At 36.3% G+C, this 21,569-nt stretch overlaps 1 protein-coding gene across 1 annotated transcript; it reads left to right on the top strand.

The window, feature by feature from the left end:
• Positions 1-9,349: 9,349 nt before the first annotated feature.
• Positions 9,350-12,161, top strand: LOC125497541 (golgin candidate 2-like; the record flags this gene model as incomplete). Its single annotated transcript, XM_057393013.1, is given in 5 exon segments — positions 9,350-9,532; positions 10,082-10,188; positions 10,190-10,521; positions 10,524-10,861; positions 11,373-12,161. Coding segments are annotated over 5 exon segments (969 nt in total), but the record flags the coding sequence as incomplete, so codon positions are not given.
• Between the last annotated feature and the right edge of the window lie 9,408 nt (positions 12,162-21,569).

Raw genomic sequence — 21,569 nt, 5'->3', positions numbered from 1 at the left:
TGGAAACTTTTGATAAGGTTCAAAAAGACCACCTTTTTAAAGAAGAGGTCTCATTTATCATGTCATAACAGACCACCTGTGGAACAAATTAGGTTTTTTTGGCTAAATAATCACTCATGTCATTAAAGAGGTCTCTTATAGGTGATACTTTTGCCCATATTTATAGTAGTGCCGCTATTGTCCTGGTGCCTTGATGGATGATGCAAGCCCCCTCGTGTATCTCCCTGAGGATGTAGTTTCCTTCGAAAGGAGTTACACATTTAAGGAATGGGTGCGTATATGATTTCATGTAATGATTGCCTTCGTGCCAGATAAACCAACCCGCCTTTCTCTTGAGGGCGTCAGCCTCCTTCTCGTCCGGGGGTAGTAGCCGGTCCTAGAGATACCCGGCTAGTTCTGCCATCCATGTGTTGGTGTGATTGAGAGTGTGTACTTGTAGAGAGTTAATACTTGGTTGATTCATGACTTCCCAGATTATACTCCGCGGAGCCAATCCTTCAGCTGAACTGGCCATGCGTGCCAGGGCATCGACTTGTTGATTCTCGGATCGAGGAAAATGTTGTATACTGAATGAAGTCACCTTCTTGGTTAGTTCTCGGGTCTTGTTGAGGTACATCCTCATGTTATCCTCTTTAAATGCATATTCGCCCGAGACCTATCCCACAATCAGCTGAGAATCCGACTTTGCCAATATGTTCTGAGTCCCCGCATTGATGCAAATTTGTTGGCCCAGAATCAGCGCTTCATATTCGGCCTGGTTGTTTAAGGCTAGGAAGTTGAACTTCACAGCATATTCCCTTTTTTCCCCGACAGACGGTATAATGACCAGTCCGGCTCCGCTACCCGACTTAGTAGCAGAGCCATCCACTTGTAACTCCTACGACTCCCTTACTTCGATGTCGGACGACCGAGAATAGCACTCGCTAATGAGATCTGCCAAGGCCTGAACCTTGATGGCTCTCCAAGGCTCATACTCCAACCCGAAGTCAGCCACCTTGTCTGCTCAGTCGGTAATTCTAGTTGAGTGATTCCTGTTTTCGATCACCTTCCTGATGGGTTGTCCGGTTAGGACTTTGATGGAACGTGCCTGGAAATATGGCTCAACTTACTACTCGCCATTATCAATGCAAACACAATCTTTTCGGTTTGGCTATATCTCTCTTCCGCTCCCCTGTAGGCGTGGATGATGAAATAGACAGGGTGCTGGGTTCCTTCTATTTCAGCTACTAGCACCACGCTGAGGGCATGTTTCGACATCAAGAGATACACATAAAGGGTTTCCCCCGATAAGGGGGATATTAGCTTAGGTAGTGTCGCCAAGTGTTGCTTCAGCAGTTGGAAGGCTTCTTCTGCTTTGCTTTCCCATTGAACTCTTTCCTTTTCAAGGCTCTGAAGAAGAGCAGGCTTTTATCGGCCGACCGGGATAGGAAGCGGCCCAATGTTGCGAGGCACCCTGTTAACCTTTGTACTTCCCTGACATTTCTTTGTAATGACATGTTCAGGATCGCATCGATCTTGTAGGGGTTGGCTTCGTTACCCCTTATATCCACCAGAAATCCTAGGCACTTACCTCGTTTCACCCCAAACACACACTTTTTGGGGTTCAGTTTCATGTCGTAATTTCTGAGGGTTGTTAACGTTTCTTTGAGGTCGCTTACATGTTCTTTCCTTCTCTTACTCTTGACGATCATGTGCTCCACACATACTTCAATATTCCTCCCGAGATGCTCTACAAATACCTTGTTGATTGTTCGTTGATCCGTAGCCCCTGCGTTTTTCAGCCCAAAGGGCATCATTTTGTAGCAATATACGCCTTGGGCCGTGACAAACACCGTATGCACTCGGTCCTTTTCCACCATGGGGAATTGGTGGTATCCCGCGTTGGCGTCCATAAAGCTAAGCAACTCGTGACCCACTGTGGAGTCGACTAGTTTGTCAATCTTTGGTAAAGGATGGTTGTACTTGGGGCACGCCTTGTTCAGATCTGTGAAGTCGACGCACATGAGCCAAGCTCCACTGGGCTTTTTTACTAATACCACATTGGCCAACCACTAAGTGTATTGACATTCCTCAATTATCCCTGCCTCCAACGGCTTTTTCACCTCTTCGGCTGCGGCAGTCTTGGGCCCCTAATGCCTGAGCTTTTGCTTGATAGGAAGGAACCCCTCTTTGATATTCAGCTCATGAGAGGCGAAGGCGGGATCCAAACCTTGCATGACGGAAGCAGAGAAGGCAAAGATGTCCTTGAAATCTTTCAAGGTTTTGAAGTAGCTCTTTTCCCATGTCGGGGTTGAGGTTTGTGCCAATTCTCAACGTATGCCCGGCTTCCTGATCCACTACCACTTCTTCAACTTCCTCTACTAGTCGGGGTCGCTCGTATAGCTTTGGATTTTCTGAAATATAAACCCCGGGGACAATTGAGGCATCTGCAAAATCTTCCCTCTTCCTTTTCTCACTACAAAAAAAAATACATATAGAGGCAATCCAAAATTGCATCTAAATATATATTTGTAGGCTTTAATGGTGTTTAGAAACAATTTTTTGGTTGCCTCTAATTAGTCCGTCGCTAATTATAGGTTGCCCCTAATGCCACGTTTTAGAGGCAGACAAGTTATGATGCTGCTAAAGACTCTTATGTTTAGAGACAACCATATGCCTGTCGCTAATTATAGGTTGCCCCTAATGCCACATTTTTGAGGCAGTGAAATTATGGTATCTGCTAAAGACTCTTAAGTTTAGAGGCAAACATATGACTATCGCTAATTATAGGTTGCCCCTAATGCGTCATTTAGAGGCAGACAGGTTATGGTGCGGCTAAAGACTGAATGTTTAGAGGCAACCATATGTCTGTCGCTAATAATAGGTTGCCCCTAATGCCACCTTTTGAGGCACACAAGTTACAGTTCTGCTAAAGCCTCTTACGTTTAGAGGCAACCATACGTCTGTCGCTAATTATAGGTTGCCCCTAATGCCACTTTTTTTGGGCACACAAGTTATATTGCTGATAAGACCACTTATATTTAGAGGCACCATAAATCCATCTCTAATTATATGTTGCCTCTAATGCAACCATAAATTTGTCGCTAAAGGATGTTTTTAGGTGCAACTTTTGACATTTTTATTAAAACTATTACGGGCAACTACACATTTTACAGTTTAAGATTTATGAATTAATACATATATATGCTATATTAATACTAAAAGTAAACAAACAAAACAATTTAATGAATCAATAAAAAGCTACTATATAGATAAAAAATAATTTTCATTTATATAAACACCTTAATCAACTAACATGTCTAGTTGGTTGTTCACAATTGTTACAGTAAAAAGAAATTGGAAACTACAAGAGAGAAAAAAAAAAGATATCTAATAGTTTGAATAGTGTCATTCCATTTTTCAATTGCCTCAGTCTTTGTTAGTGTCATGCTATTTTCTTCCTCATATTATTCGTCAATTGTTTGAATAGTTGGATTCCGCAAGCACCTGCAACACATGCATATAGTAAATATTAGTTTAATAACAAATATTAGTTTAACAAAGCTGTAATAACTTGTATAAAAATTGGCTTAGCCGGTAGTAGTAGCACGCAATGGCACGACATCTTGCACCGGAAACAACTAAAAAGCATAGCAACCGCTGCAATAACACAAGATTAAGTACATGAACAACAATGATCGTGCAAAAACAAACATCAGCAAGTCAGCAGCACAAACCTTTCCAGATTGACTAAAAATACTTATTTAACAGCATCAAAGCCACAACTAGAAGGATTCAGGTAGCAATTTTATTCACCATTATTTACAACCGTTATAGTAACTATAAATATCTATTCACGATATCTTGAATTTGAACTTCATTAAAATAATTAGAAACTTACATGAAAACCACCTTATTTTCCTTAATTTGACAGCTCCAATATGACACCATGAACACATAACTGCACCAAAAGATTGAAAAAAAGAAAAAACATTTGTTACCCAAAGATAAGATCAAAAAAATTTAACATCATAAATGCATATAAGATAAGCATAACTCTATACCACTTAATCTAACAGTGAAACCTGTTTTTATACTCTATACCAAAATCACACAGCAAAATTAGAGAACTAAAGTCAACTGAGAGGTACTAACCTTAACAATTTGGAGCTGCGCGAAAATTAATCATCTAAACAGCTTCGATGGGCTAAATCGATAATCTAAACAAAAAAATAGCCATTTAAGAAGGGACAAAGAGCTGAATGTGACTGCAGGAACAAATAAATAAGCAAAAAAATAGAAGCAGTGAGCAATGGCCGCAACAGAACAATCAACAATCAATTAGCAGCAGCTTGTCGTACAAAAAATTAGTAATAAAAGCCAAAATATTCCACAAATCTCAAACATCAACATTTACCAATAGATTAGAAGCCAATGTAACAAAAATTTTTTTTAGTTATTTCGCTTTTCATGATGAGATTAAAAACAACTTTCAAGCCACATTAGTTCATCAAATTCCTTATTTCAGAACATCATCAAATGATACCCAACAAAAATGAAAATTCGAAATGAAAAGAGTGAATAAACTTCACCTGACCAGGAAAAAGAAAAGCGGAAGAAGGCTTGTAATCAGAAAACATAGCAGTTTCAGAAGGAGATCCAACTGAAACGCTCATAAAAACCCTACAACAGTCAAATTTGCGGGGCTTTAGTCTAAGAACGCCATTTCGATGCGACTGAATGAAGAGCAAGCCGACTGTATCAGGTCAAAAGAAAAACCATCCTCCACCCATACCTTGCCCACATTCTATTTTCAGTTCATAAACTAAGCCAGCAAAACAGTTTTCGTATGCATATTCCTCGAGTAACATTTCCAGAATCAACTGATAACATCACATTCATAACTATGGCCATAGTACGAACTTAAGTATCAAAAACAAAATAAAGATCCACACACACATGGGCATGAGTAAATGATTTTACTGATGAACATAAAAGTTACCTCATACGCTAGTGCATAAGCAATACATTTTACTGAACATAAAAGTTACCTGAAACGTTATCCGATCCTGAACGATACAACCTCTTTCATTAATCTTCATCTCCAAATGAGATTCAATTCCATAATCATTCTCCAATAATCACCTCACAATGACAACAATAATCAATATGATCCTCACTAAATAAGAACTAATTTAAACTAAATCTCCCAAATTGAAACTAACTAATTCTATATAACTTCTAAACTTATCTTCAATATAACGACTCCAACTACAACAACAACCATATGACTACCATATAATATCCTTGAATTAGAAACCACACAAAACTACTTCTTAAAGACATCATCTTAACTTTCAGATTTACCCACAAACTTACCCATCACTTAAAATTAATAAACCACCACAATAACTAAATAACAATATAATCTAACAATAACCACCACAACAACAAGAAAATGACAGAGTAGAGCACGGTTCCATAAACGACAGCAACAATAACAAGAACAACAACTATACAACAACACAAACAACTTGGGCTTGAATTACAAAGAAAAGGGTTTGAATTAAGAACAAAGAGGAAATTTACCTCTGCTCTACTAGGAGCAGCGAAGACAGAGAAGAATTGAGAAACAGAGGGGTCGAGGGAGATTTTCGAAACTTCAATGCACATCAGTGGAGCTTCGGCGTGGAGGCAGAGGCGTTCGCCGGCGAAGCAGTGAATGGCAACAACCTGACGAACATCGACGAACAGGAGAAACTATACCATAACATGAGAGAGAGAGAGAGGGGAACAGGGGCTGCGAAGTGTTGTATGGGTCTCCGGCGAGAGACCGGACTGATTAAACGACCACGTAGTGGCGGCTGATGATAATGTCATTGTAGACTGACAATTTCGATGCGACGCCACTCGGTCGAACACCGCCAAACCATCCCCATCACCACTGCCGCCGCTGCAGGAGTAAGGGAAGAGAAACACTTCACGAGAGAATAAACTCGATCAAAAAATCTTATTCCTCGATACAGAAAAGCTCCTTATCCAACAATTCGATCGATTCACCTATAAACACGAGAAATTGGTGAGGAAAATGAAGGATTAGGGTTTTGAATTTGGGGGAAATAGAGAGAGAAAGAATACCTTGAGTTTTTGCGTTAGTGACGAGATTTTACGCCGTCGGTGATAAGGTGATGTTAGAAGACCGATGTGAAAACGGCGTTGCTGAGCAAAGCCGAGAGTCAGAGAGAGAGAATGAGGGACAACTGAGAAGACGGCTGGGCTGGGAATTGGGGGGAAATGAAATGAGGGACGAGGGTTTTTCTTTCAATTCTCAAACGAAGTGTTTTTGAAATTTCCTTTTTTTTTCAAAAGTGGTTTTGAAATTTCAGTTGTACAGCAATAATCTAAATTTGAATTTATTTGGGACTCTTCCTTATTATTATTATTATTATTATTATTATTATTATTATTATTATTATTATTATTATTATTATTATTATTATATTATTATTATTATTATTATTATTATTATTATTATTATTATTATTATTATTATTATTATTATTATTATTATTATTATTATTATTATTATTATTATTATTATTACTTATAATTATTATTATTACTTATTACTTATTATTATCATCATTATTATTATGTAATAATATTATTATTATTGTTATAAAAGAAAAATGTACAAGTTGTTATTATTAAGTTGAACAAACGCAACCTAAGGGTGCATTCTTTTCAACGTATATAAGCACTATAATGCTTATTTTGAAAATGATTAGATTAAAATTGATCAAACTAGCTAAGATTAGAAAATTTGAAATTATATGCTCCCTCTATTCCATAATTTTTTGTGCATTTCACTGTTCATACGCTTCTCAACGCACATTTTATGTCATAAATATCTGTGATTACATATTTGTAAAAATTATTGCAATTGGATATTAATATTATACTCATTAAGACAATTCTAACAAGACCCCACATGACTATATTTACTTTTATATGTTGATCAATATATAGAATATTATCTCTGCATGTGAATAGTGTAAATAACTCAAATGCACTAAAAATTATGGAACGGAGAGAGTAATAATATTCAGTTTAGATAAGAAAAAATCAAATCGAATCACATCGGATTCGACTAATTATAACTTTAAAACCAACGAAGTATAATAAGAAGAATTAATATTAGATCAGGAAAATTTATATCATATAAGAAAATTTACACCAACCCAATTGTTAGTTGCAGATGATCGCCACTGTCAATAGCGAATCGTAAACAGATCAGATTATCCAAATAAAACTCAAATATGAACCCACATCCTGTATAACATAATGTATATTGAATATAATCCAGAAAATTTGAAGTAGTCAACGCCAAAATTCGAACTAACTCGAAGTAGAATTTTACCCCAAAACCCCTCAAAATTCAAAGCCCAAACCCACATAATTTAAGATCCCAAATTTCGAACTTAATCTAGAAAATTCGAAGATAAAAAAAAGTTGAGATGCACCAAATTGGAGAAAAAGAACTTACCGAAATCGCAATGAAGGAGACGGTGAAGTGAGAGAGATGAAGGGCAACGAAGGGAGGAGTGAAGGTGAGGTGAGAGAAAGAGATTGAAAGAGAGAATAGTGTCGGTGTGAGGGTGAGTATTTTGATATGTATGTGAGGTGAGAGAAAGCGAGTGAAAATGTGAGGTAATGAGGTGTATCTCGCTATGAGTGTCGTAGATTTAGAGGTTTCAATTCAAATCAATCAAGTATGGACTTCTAGATTCACAATTGCTTGCTAAACCTAGTAGTCATAATCCAATTTAGACCTAATTTTAGGTTGATTACTCCTATCCTTATGAATATTGGAAATCAAATGTCACAATCAATCAATTAACTCTTATCAAGTACTCATCATGCAATCATTGCAATACTTTGACTTCTTTTACTTCCTATAGCAAAGGAAGCTACTCACTCATGGCTAAAATTCATATTCAAAAGAGAATATCCTAGGATTAACCTAGAAATTGAGATGAACAAGCAAAAGAACGATTAAACTAGCAATTAATGGAAATTGAAAGCTAGAGCATGAAATTGAAACTAAATCTAACATGAATTGAGGAAACTAAAAGCAAAACATGAATTAAAAGACAAGTAATTCAAAGAACAAAGAAAAAATGAACTAAAGCATGAAATCAAAGGGAAAGCTTTAAAAGATGAGACAAGAGTGAGAAATTCTTATTAAAAGGGAATAAGGGAAATAAAAGAATAAAAACAAAAATAAAATGAAAAAGAGAAATAAGAAGTAAAAGAAAAAGAAAAAGAAAAAGAAAAAGAAAAAGAAATTACGGAAAACAAAGGCACGTCATTCAGCTTGCTCTCTATTAGAGATGGTTGTTTACCCTGGACCCTGTCCAAACCCTACCCTACCCTACCTTACCCTAATTTAAGGGTATGAGTCTTGATTTTTTTTACCCTATGGGTATGAGTTATGACTATGGGTAGGGTATGGGTCAAATAGCTATCGGGTAGAGTAAGGGTAAGGGTCCACTCCTCTCATACCAAGACCCTACCAAAACCTTACCCACATACTCAGTTAAAAAATTATATATGTATTTTTTTAAAATTTTGAATATATAGGAAGAAGATCATGTGAAAATCGTGAAAACTATGAAAAGCAAATTAAAAGGTGTACATATGATGTTCAAAGAGGAATTTGTTTTTCATTAATGATTTTGTCGTAAATATTAACAACTTTATTTCGAAAAGATACACCTTCAATTGTAACATTTACCGTTTAATTTCAAAATATATCATTTTTAGTTCTAATATAAACTAATATATAAAAAACTCTAAACTTCTAATCTTTTATATACTTTCGTAGAAACAAAATTTGCCACTCTACTTTCTCAATTCTCAATCTAACTCTCACTTTTCCATCGTAGTTTTGCAAAAACTCTATATAGAAATGATATTTTGTGATGTATATTGAAGGTTTATTATATTTCGGAAAAAAAATTACACTATACTCACTAAGGACCTTAGACCCTACCCATACCCTATCGAACCCTATGGGTACGGGTAATAATGATTGCATAAATTTTGAATGAGTTATCTAAATATATATCTTTAGTAATGATTGCATAAAGTTTCTTAGAAACAATATATCAAACATATCTGGGTCAAAAACTATGGATACGTTCTCTTTGCCTGATCTAATCTGATAAGATCTGATAAGAGCTGAAATTATTAGAGGCCTTTAATAATATTTGACCGTCATTTAAATAAATTTTAAAAAAAAACAAGCGGGAGTTTTTTTTTTTTTGGTGAAAACAAGCGGGAGTTTAAGCGTTGTTTTTTTTGGTGAAAAGAGTTTAAGCGCTTTATTTTCACTAACTTTCTAGAACTCCTTTCTTTCCCTCATCATCCACTCTCAGCTCATCCGGTTCCCCTCTCTCTCCTCTCTATTCCTCGTCTCTCTCAATCTCTATCTCAACTCACCTCCTTTTTTCTCTCTCATCTCCAAGCAGCGACGAACGTCGTTCCTCCTGTAAGTTTTTTAATTTTGTAGTTTCGTTCGATTTGTTTGTTATTTATTTTATGGGGATTTTATTGATTTGAATTCTCGATTTTTCAGGCTTTTCGTTTGAATTTCTGTTTGTTTGTTGTACAAATTTATTCGATTTATAGGTTTTCGTTTTGCTTCGATTTTACAGGGGTTTGGGGCTGTTTGTTTGAATTTAGGGTTTAATATTCCAGATCGGGGGAATTCGAATTTTTTTTAGAAGTTTGGGGAATTCTATTTTTGGTGTTTATATTATGGAGATTTTATTGGTTCGAATTCTCGATTTTTAAGTCTTTTCGTTTGAATATTTGTTTGTTTGTTCTACAAATTTATTCAATTTATAGGTTTTCGTTTTGCTTCGATTTTACAGGGGTTTTAGGATTTGAATTTTTGTAATTTTGGGGTAGTAGTTTCTAGGGGTTTGGGTTAGTATTTTTTGGTTTTGACGATACGATTTTTCATACTTTCTCTATCTCGTCACCGTTCTGGCCACCGCAGCTTATCATTGTCTTTTTCTTTTTTACTTGGGTTCAGATTGACCAACAAGCGGCTGAATCACTCCGTAAGGGTGAGAGCAAGCAATCTGATGAAGTAGATGTGATTTCCTTACAAAAAAGTAGTGGTACTGTTCCTTTGCGGGATCAATTTTGGAAAATTAAGCAGTAGTCCTGCTAATTACAGTGAAAATAAATCAAGTAGTGATGATATTAGTAAAGTTAGCAAGCAAGAAGTAGGGAAGGATGTTACCAAAAAACCCAACTTAAATCTAAAGTCTATTGTTAAAGATAGTGATTGGACTGAGCTCCTTAATACTCCCAAAAAGCCGACTGTTACGAAGACGAACCGCCGCAGTGGAGTACAGAAAGATGGGGGAGAGGTTGTAAAAGGGGGGTTGAATGTTAAGGGTAATGGTAAAGTTATGGGAAATACAGTGAGGAAAGCATGTTACGGGGATGCTGAGAAAACAAATAGAGCTGTGGTGATTTGAGTACGGGATCTAACAGGAAGATTGTTGAGGAATTGCAGTCCAGCTCAAAATTGGAAAATGTGGAAGGTAAAAAGAAGGTAGAACATGAAAGAGGTTTGATGGGGGATGAGGATGGGTGTTTAGAAGATGACAAGTCTACAATGAAGGTTGATTCAACATCTTTGGGGTATAGCGAGTCTGTGTCTGCTCCGGTGTCTGATGAAGGGATAAAAACTGTTTGTGATGATGAAAAAACTGAGAGTGGTACTTTGAGAACGAGAAGTCATGATGAAGATATTGCTGCGATTCTCGCTGGGGATGCTACCACAGTCTCCTCGCGATCAAAGGTACTCTTCTCTACTATCCCAATCTCTCTCTTCGTCATACTTGATTTACTAAATTAGTTCGTGCGTTTCTCTGGTCATGAAGAACGTCGCATACGATCTTAAATATTGCAGCTTGAGCAGCGTCTTCGATCTGCACTTATTTTCTCTTTCCCCCCAATTTATGCTTCTAGACTATGGCCGATTATTTTTGAAATTGAAGATTATTCAAGGAGATTCAATGGATGTATTGTATTGTCCCCTTGAGTTTTAATTTAAGTCAATCTGATTCTATGGCTTCTTGATTGTGGTCCTTTTTTTTTTCTAACATTAGAATTGATCATTCTGGCAACATTGTTGATTGTAGTTGCTTGCTATTGCATAAGTAATCTTTATGCCAATCGAGCACCTATGCTGTTTGGTGGATAGTCTTATGGGAGTTACCTTGTGTGAGACTTCAGTGCCTCAATTACTCTTGTTAATGATGCCTTGCACTTGCTAAAGCAAAATGCCTTTGACCACCTTTTATTCTTAGGAAATCTGAAACTTCAAGTATATCTTTGTGGCTTAATTTGGGGCTGTTTGGTGGAGCTGGTGTGGCCGGGCTGCCGTGGTGGTGCGGACATGGGAGCTTGATTGTCGGTGAGTGGCGGCTGTGAATTGCTGCTGTTGTCGAGTGAAGAAGATGAAATGGAGTGGTCGGCTAGTCATGAGTTCGAGACCCAGCAACAATAATGTCATTTTTTTTTTCTTTGTTCTATTGAATGTAAAGTGTGGGAAGGTCAAGGGTTCGAAACCCAGTAGCCACACTGCAACCTTTGATTTTGATTTTGATTTTGTTTTCTTTATTATTTCTTGTGGCATGAAGTCATGGGTTCAAGCCCACTTGACCAAAATTTGTGTTTCCTTTTGATGCAAATAAATCCAATGCTCACCTAAACACCAACAAAAACCACAATTAGTATTATTTATGTAACAAGATGACTAAAATAATACCAAAATGATTATAAATGAAAATCTTCTAAGGCCGTGTGTTTTTGTATGGAAATTAATTTGTTGATGGAGTTTTGCGCGGGATCACAACAAATTTTGGTACTTCAATTGCATTCAAGAAAATCGAATCAAGATCTACTTCAACACCATTGCAGCTTGATAGAAGCCCTCGCGGAAAGTTGTATGAAGAAGCAGCGAATTGAAAGAGGAGCGATTGTACTAGCAGATATCTATTATAACGATCTATGTTTTGTCAAAGTATAATTTAATTCGATTTATTTTGATATGTATTTGGATGTTACTGATTTCTATTTTAGATGTCGTATGACTTCCAAACAATGAATTAACCTTCCCGTTTGTTCAAAAAAAAAAAAAAAAGAAAGAAAAACATCCAATGCATTCACACAAATGTTGCAAATGGACACAAACAGCCTAAAAATGAATTAAAATGCTTATAGACCTAATGAAAACTAACTAATAATCCCTAACTAAGATAGCAAGGAAGTGATCATCAAGATGTAATTCACCAATTATTTATTAAAATTAAGCTAAAAACACACAAAATGTCACAAAATCACATTAAGGACCTAAGAAATATGAAAACCATGCAAATCAACATAAAACTAAGTTAAACAAGCCAAAACACATGCAAATTGAGCCTAAAACCAAGGGGAAAATCACCCTAAAAGTTTCCATTCTGACAACTTTTCTATGTGTGTGTGTGTGTATGTATGTATATTTTCTTGTTCTGTAAACAATATTCATAACATTATTATGTCCAAGAGGTCTAACTCTCGTGTTTCTAAAAAAGAAAAGAAAAATATGCATAGAGAGGCAAGCATAGTCTTAATGATTCAAAAAGGCGACTCTAAGCGCAATCTTAAGCTAAATGACATTAAAAAAATTTATATTCAACTACAATTTAAGTATAATAAAAACTACCTTTAGAGGCAATGATAATCTACGTGATGTAAAAAAAAGGTAGTTTCAAAGTATAATTCATGTTACACATAAAATAATATTTTCAGATGCAATAATAATCTATGTGATGACAAAAAAAATGGCTTTAAAGGCAACTAACTTTATGTGATGCTAAAAATTGAGTTTAGAAACAACTAACTTCATGTGATGCTAAAATAAAAGAAGGATTAGAAACAACTAACTTCATGTGTTGCTAAAATAAGAGGCTTCAGAGACAACTAATTTCATGTGATACTAAAAAATAGGTATTAGAGACAACCAATATTCATGTGATGCTAAAAAAATGGCTTTAGAGATAACTAATTTAATGTGATGCTAAAAAAATGGCTTTAAAGACAACTAATTTAATGTGATGCTAAAAAAATGGCTTTAGAGATAACTAATATTTATGTGATGCTAAAACAATGGCTTTAGAGACAACTGATATTCATGTGATGCTAAAATAATGGCTTTAGAGACAATCAATGTTCTTGTGATGCTAAAATAATGGCTTTAGAGACAACCAAAATTTATGTGATGCTAATATGTATCTTTAGAAGCACCCCAATATACTTGATGCTAAAAACATATGTTTTAGGGGCAACCATGTTTATGTGATGCTAAAAAGGGGTTTTAGAGGCAACTTGCCCCAATCAGGTGCCTCTATAACCAATTTTTTTTGTAGTGTCTTCTCGTTCCTCTCCTCGGGTGCCCCTGTTCAGAAGCTGTTGGTATAGCATTCTCGGGCGGTTTGTTCTTTGCCTTTGTTCTTTGCACTTTGAACATATAATCCGGAGCATCTGTGTTGTCTCCTTTATATACCTCCCATCGATGTGTATCCGTAAGGCGCTAGCTGCATAATGTAAATTCGATCATAAAACTTCGTCGTTAATTCAATTTCATGAAATTTGTATCGAAAATTTCAGGCAACAAATTTTCGCAACAAATCGATAACTTCAACTTTGAACTTACGTTGGCTTTTAGTTTTTTTTTCTACTTTTTTTCCTTTCCGTGCAATTTAGAGGAAGCAACATCAGAACATAGTAGTTTCACTAAGAAAACTCTAATTAATTACCAAAAGTCAAGTAGGAAAATAGAGACCTGATCCTTGTCGCAAGAGAAGTTTCAGTAGTAGCATGTGGTGACTCCAAAAACTCTAACAACTTCACAGAAAGATATTCATAAAACATATATAAGACAAAAAGGTTACACAACAATACTCAAACTGTTGTGAGAAATAGAGAGAGAAGTTATGCAAATATATCAGAGAGTATTGTATTGCATTGATGTAAAGAACTGATTTCTTACATCGGTATTTATAGGCAAAAGTATACTGTTTTTAACATTACATTTTCAACGATTTCTGCGCAGACGAAACTTTCCTAACATGCAGTAAATGCATGGTATGACATTCACTATGCTTGAACAGTGAAATTTTCCAATTCACTGTTTCTCAACACTCCCCCTTGAATGTCCATTTATAATTCATAATAGACGTTATCTTATTAAGAATCTTTGTTAGGAAAAATCCTGTGGGAATAATGCATAACTAGGGAAAGAGTATAACTATTATGTATCTTTATATGCTTAAAATCAACTGCCTCATTAAAAACCTTGTCAGGAAAAACCCGGTGGGATAAAAACCTGATCGAAGGGAAAAAGAGTGCAGCGCATATAATACTCCCCTGAATTTAGCATACATCACGAAGATGATGCATTCCAATTTTTCGGACTAATTCTTCAAATTTCTTCGCCGGAAGGGATTTGGTGAATAAATCTGCAAGATTCTCACATGATTGGATTTGTCGGATGTTGATCGTCCCTTCCTTTTGGAGGTCATGAGTGAAGAAGAGCTTTGGTGATAAATGTTTGGTTCTGTCTCCTTTGATGTACCCTTCGCTTACTTTGGTGATGCATGCAGTATTGTCTTCGTAGATGATAGTTGGATTTGTTGTTATCATTTCCATCCCACATTCTTCTTGGATATTCTTGATCATTGACCTTAGCCATACACATTCCCTTCCAGCTTCATAAAGAGCAATTAATTCGGCATGATTTGATGATGTGGCCGTCAAAGTCTGCTTCGTAGATTTCCAAGATATTGCAGTACCTCCATAAGTGAATACATATCCGGATTGAGACTTAGCCTTTTGTGGGTCTGAGAGGTAGCCAGCATCTGCATATCCAATGAGTGACGCATTGGGTCTTGACTGATAGAATAATCCGAGGTCTTGTGTTCCTCGAAGATAACGTAATAAGTGTCTGACTCCATTCCAATGTCTCTTGGTTGGTGCATTACTGTATCTAGCTAACAAGTTTACTGAAAAAGCTATGTCAGGTCGAGTATTGTTAGCCAAGTACATTAAAGCACCAATTGCACTTAGATATGGTACTTCAGGACCAAGAATCTCCTCGTTTTCTTCTCGTGGTCTGAATGGATCATCTTTCTCATTCAGGGAACGCACTACCATTGGAGAACTTATTGGGTGGGCTTTCTCCATGAAAAAGCGTTTCAGGATTTTTTCTGTATAGTTTGATTGATGGACAAAAATCCCATTTCTTAGATGTTCCATTTGCAGGCCAAGGCAAAATTTTGTCTTCCCGAGATCTTTCATCTCAAATTCTTTCATCAAGTATTTTGCAGTCGCTTCAAGTTCTCTAGGAGTTCCGATAATGTTCAAATCATCGACATATACAGCAATGATCGCGAATCCTGATTTAGATCGCTTAATGAAAACACAGGGACTGATTTGATTATTTTTGAATCCTTCTTTCAACAGGTATTCACTAAGACGATTATACCACATTCTTCCAGATTGTTTTAACCCATAGAGTGATTTTCTCAATTTTATTGAGAACATCTCTTTGGGCATGCAATTTTCTGGTAGTTTTAGTCCTTCAGGAACTTTCATATAAATATCTGTGTCAAGTGAGCCATACAAATATGCGGTCACTACATCCATCAATCTCATTTGCAATCCTTTCGAAACTGATAAACTTACCAGAAATCTTAGTGTAGTTGCATCGACTACTGGAGAATATGTCTCATCATAATCAATCCCTGGCATTTGCGAGAAGCCTTGGGCTACTAATCTTGCCTTATATCTAGTTAGGGGTGCTTATCGAGCGAGCCGAGCCCGAATAACACTGGGCTCGGCTCGAGCTCGTTTATAATTTCCCAGGCTCGGCTCGGCTCGTGAGCTCGCCGAGCTTGGGAGAGCCGAGCTCGAGCTCGGCTCGTGATGGAAATTTGGGGCTCGAGCTCGGCTCGCGAGCTCGTTTAGGCTCGGCTCGCGAGCTCGTTTAGGCTCGTCTCGCGAGCTCGTTTAGGCTCGACTAATGAGCTCGGCTTGGCTCGAAGTAGGTGAGCTTGTTCACTCACCCATCATATGCTTTTATAACTTGATTTCCCTCTTAGCATTGCTAAGATTTCAATGTGGGACTTCATGGTTTGTTAAAGAAAAACAAACTCACTATCCCCATTTCAATGTGGAACTTTATGTTTTGTTTAAGATAAACAAACTCATTCTACATATGCTTATATAACTTGGAATCCCTCTTAGCATTGCTAAAATTTCAATGTGGGACTCCAGAAAACAAACTCATTATACCCTTGTTTTGTTTACATATGCTTTTATAACTTGGAATCCCTCCTAGCATTGTTAAAATTTCAATGTGGGACTCCATGTTTTGCTAAAGAAAAAATTATCAAATATTTTAAGGATTAAATAATCAACTTTTTAAAATTATACTTCATTCCCTCTATGAAGAAAATAAAGTATAGTTTTTGTTTCCCAACCAAGGAGATACAAAATTAAACTTTAAGTTGAAGTAAGGAAGTAGCTATTTATAAAGAAAATAAGGTTGATCCTTGTTTTCTTAACCAATGTGGGACTTTAGTGCCTAGTGGAGTAGAGGTGAAGTTGGATCACAAATTAAAATATATAATTTGTAATCTAAATTAAAATATAAATTAGTATTAAATTTTTTTAATATAAAATATTTTTTTAATAAGAATATTTTTTTGATATAAAATAATAAACAAGCTGCTCACGAGCTTTACGAGCCGAGCTTTGCCTAGCTCGGCTCGGCTCGTTTAAGTCTCGAGCCGAGCCCGAGCTCGAGCCGAGCTTCAATGAGCCGAGCTTTGACCGAGCTTTGACCGAGCCGAGCCCGAGCTGCTCGCGAGCTTGTCAGGCTCATTATCACCCCTATATAGAGTAACCTCATTTTTCTCATTTCGTTTTCTCACAAATACCCATTTGTACCCAACTGGTTTTACACCTTTTGGTATTTGGGTTATTTGACCGAATACTTCACGTTTTTCAAGTGATCTCAATTCTGCTTGAATTGCCTCTTTCCATTTTGGCCAATCTTTTCTACGGCGACATTCATCAACTGTATTTGGCTCTACATCATTTTCATCGTATGTCATTTCAACCGCTATCGAGTAAGCAAAAATTTCATTCAAGACAACATCTTTTCGATTCCATTGTCTCTTTGTAGAAACATAATTAATTGAAGTTTCATTGTTGTCTACGCTTTCATGTTCCTTTTCTTCTGGAACACGTTTCTCTTCATTTTTGTTTTCATATGCTCTTTGGGAGATTTATATTAATTTCGTTCTTGTCTCCCCTTGCCTTTTCATTTTTCTCGGTTTTAAATCTTTAGAACGGGTGGTCTGCCACGTTTTCGACGTGCTATTGACTCTTTTCAATTGCCTTATTGTCATTAGGAATTTCAATCCGTTCCGGAGCATTCGCAGCAGGTACATGTGACTTTGTCACTTTCTTAGAATCTGTGAATGCATCTGGCAATTGGTTTGCAATACTTTGCAAATGAACAATTTTCTTGACTTCTTGTTCACATGAATTTGTTCTCGGGTCCAGAAACGACATTTGCGATGCGTTCCATGTAATTTCCGATTTTATATTTTGTGGGTCCACTTTCTCTCCCCTAAGGATGGGAATACCGACTCATTAAAATGACAGTCGGCAAATCGAGCCGTAAATAGATCACCAGTTGTTGGCTCTAAATATTTGATAATTGATGGAGATTCAAATCCAACATATATTCCCATCCTTCTTTGTGGACCCATTTTATCGGGGGAGGAGCAATAGGTACATGTACAGCGCACCCAAAAATTATCAAATGTGAGATATTCGGTTCTCGACCTAATACTAATTGTAACGGGGATAATTTGTGATAGGATGTCGGCCTTAATTTATCAATGATGCTGCATGTAATATAGCATGACCCCAAGTAGTAGATGGCAATTTTGACCTCATTATTAATGGTCTTGCAATTAATTGTAGTCTTTTGATTAATGATTCAGCAAGACCATTTTGTGTATGTACATGAGGTACAGGGTGCTCAACAATAATCCCAATAGACATGCAATAGTCATTAAATGTTTGGGATGTAAATTCCCCAGCATTGTCTAATCTTATTTTCTTTATTGTATGATCTGGGAATTGAGTTCTTAATCGAATTATTTGAGCCAAAAGTTTTGCAAATGCAACATTTCTGCTTGACAGAAGGCTCACATGTGACCATCGAGTAGAGGCATCAATTAATACCATGAAATAACGAAATGGTCCACATGCAGGATGAATAGGCCCACAAATATCTCCTTGAATTCTTTCTAAAAACATTGGAGATTCAGTGGCAATCTTATTTATAGATGGCCTGATTATCAATTTGCCAAGTGAGCATGCAGAGCATGTTAATTCATTTGACCGAGGAATTTTGACATTCTTTATAGAGTGTCCATTTGAGTTTTCAATGATTCTATGCATCATTCCTGTGCCAGGATGGCCTAATCGGTCATGCCATAGAGTAAATGATTTTCTATTATCTAACTTCTGGTTAGATATCATATTAATTTCAATCGGACGTATATCTATGCGATATAGTCCCGAGGAAATTGCTGGCAATTTTTCATAGATGTATTTCTTGCCGTTTTTCTCTGCCGTTAGGCATATGAATTCCTCTTTGTTCACTGTCATTGTTTCCAAATGGTAACCATTCTGACGTACATCTTTGAAACTTATGAGGTTCCTTCGAGATTTACTCGAATATAATGCGTCATTAATTATCAATTTTGTCCCATTTGGAAATATAATGCAAGCTTTTCCAGAGCCTTCAATTAGCTTGGCTGTCCCAAAATTGTACTAACATTTGCTTGGAATATTGTAAGTTTTGAAAAATACTCTTTATTTTTCAATATGGTGTGTGTTGTCCCACTGTCCAGGAGACATTGTTCTTTAGTTCCAACTTCTGATGAATTCATATCTTCATAAATAATAAATACGATGATTAGTATAAGAAAAATACGTATTTTTATTAATAATAAAGGAACAAATACATGAAAGTGGATATTGAAGCAGTTTAAATAAACTAAGCACATTAATCGATTGTGATCTAAACAAACTTATTTTCAACTTCAGCATCATCCATAAAAAAATCTGAAACATCAAGGCTGGGCATGGATGTAGTGGCTTCATTAACAAAGTTTGCTTCAGCATTTTTTCCTTTGTTTTTTATTGAAGCTTGATATAGATCTACCAAATGTTTGGCAGTACGACATGTGCGGCCCAGTGCCCGGTCATGCCACATCTATGGCAAGTATCATTTCCTTTATAGGACGTCTGCCTTTGATTTCCAGATGATTGTCCCCAATTTTTATCAGAATGTTTAAAATTATTATTTCTTGGGGAAAATCGGCCTCTTCCACGTCCACGCCCTCGGCCACGGTAATTACCACGTCCTCTCCCACGACCGTTGTAATTACCGCGTCCACCACTATGTATAGCATTTGCTTCTGGTGGATTAGAGCTTTCTATTGCATTTATCTCATGAGTGGCTGAAGACCCCGTAGGTCTAAGATTATGATTTTTCAGCAAAAGATCATTATTTTGTTCAGCCACAAGTAGTACTGAGATTAGCTCAGAGTACTTTTTGAAAGCTCTGAACCTGTATTGTTCTGCCAATATGATATTAGAGGCGTGGAAAGTGGAGAGCGTTTTGTTTATCATTTGCTCTTCTGTGATGGGATGATCACAATATCTTAACAATGATACAATTCTAAACAATGTTGAATTGTAATCACTGACCGTTTTAAAATCCTGGAACCTCAGATTGGTCCAGTCATAATGTGCCTTTGGGAGAAGCACATTTTTGTGATGCCCATATCTTTCATTTAGGCTATCCCATAGTTCTTTTGGATCATCCACAAGTAGATATTCACTTTTTAAACTTTCATGTAAATGATGTCTTAGGAGGACTAAGGCTTTTGCCTTTTCTTGTACAGTCGCAATTTTAACTGATGCGGCTGTTGTAGTTGCATCCCCTTGTTGGGTTGTCACATCTTTAATTGTATGTTCCAGTCCTTGGGCCTTTAAATTCATTTGGGCGTCCACCGTCCATTCTAAAAACTTTTGCCCAGATAGATCTAGTATGTTAAATTGTCTTTTCACTAGATCTCCCATTCTTTTGACTACAAATAGGTAAATATTTGAAATTAGTAATGATGATAAATCACATATAATATTATCTCCCCCTGATTTATATCATTATTATTATAGATAAATAATACAACAACAAAAAAACTAAAATAGCACAACAATAATGAAGCTAAGCAAAAAAACAAGAAGAAATACCAAAAATAGAAACAAAATACAACAAGTGAATAAACAAAAAAAACTTCCTAAAATGCACTTAAAGACAAAAAAAATTGATATTCATGTGCATTTTTCGCCATTCTTCCGGGGGAAATTTTTTTTTTTGTCTCCTATTTATGTATTAGGAGATATATCATTAATGCCATGAGGAGGAAAAAGAAACCGGCTATAAGAAATAAGTAGAGTTTTATTTTCCTAAAATCCTCTTCAAAAGAGGAAGATGAGGGTGGAGGACGGTTGTCGTCGGCGTTAAACATGGTGGCCGGAAGGTTGAGGAAGAAGGAAAAAAATTTGTAGGTTTAGAAAAAAAAATCGGAAGAAGATAAGGGATATGTGGTGAAAATGGGGATGGTAATCCGCTTTTATAGAGGGTTATCCCTAACTGTGCAGTTCATATACAGTTAAAAAATATACAACGCAATAAAATTCTAATATTGACAAATATATATTAGAGCATGCTAGTAAATTGGTAATATAATATATGTAACTATAAATGCAAAAAAAGTAGAAGATTAGAGACAATAATATATAATAATGTTCTGAATGCTTGTTCCCTGCATACATACGACATTATTGCACATATAAGACATAATAATGCTATCATTTCACTAGGCCGTCCATATAGGTGGCAATAAAAAAATTAACCTGTCCATATAGGCGGTTTAAGAGCAGATAAAATAAAATAACGTAAATAAAATGTCCTTGCCCTCCATGAAGGTGGCGTTAAAATTATTTGTTTTCTGCGTTAGTAGTATGGTGACGTTTACTACTAGTTTCTTCCTGTTCATCTCCTTTTATTACTGGGCGGAGGTTGATTTTCAGCTGGTTGTATAGGAGGTTATTATTGGTGTTGGGAACAGGGGTTTGTGGGTTTTCTCTGGTATGAGTATTTGTACCGTTGTTACGGTTACTGGGTCGGGGCTGTATTACAGTTCCCCTCGCTGGGTTGGTAGTGAATGGCACATTGTTTCGCTCTATCCAAAAATAAATACCCGAGACAGAGACATTGTGTAAAACAATGTTAATCCCGTTACTTTGTTGGTCCATGTTCGGGTAGTAAAAGGGTTGGGCTTGGAGAAAAAATTTAAACTTAAAAA

This window comes from Beta vulgaris, chromosome 1 (assembly GCF_026745355.1).
Source record: "Beta vulgaris subsp. vulgaris cultivar EL10 chromosome 1, EL10.2, whole genome shotgun sequence".
In the NCBI taxonomy this organism is placed as follows: domain Eukaryota; kingdom Viridiplantae; phylum Streptophyta; class Magnoliopsida; order Caryophyllales; family Amaranthaceae; genus Beta; species Beta vulgaris.
The sequence above is the reverse complement of the archived record's forward strand: the minus strand, read 5'-3'. Positions and strand labels throughout refer to the sequence as shown.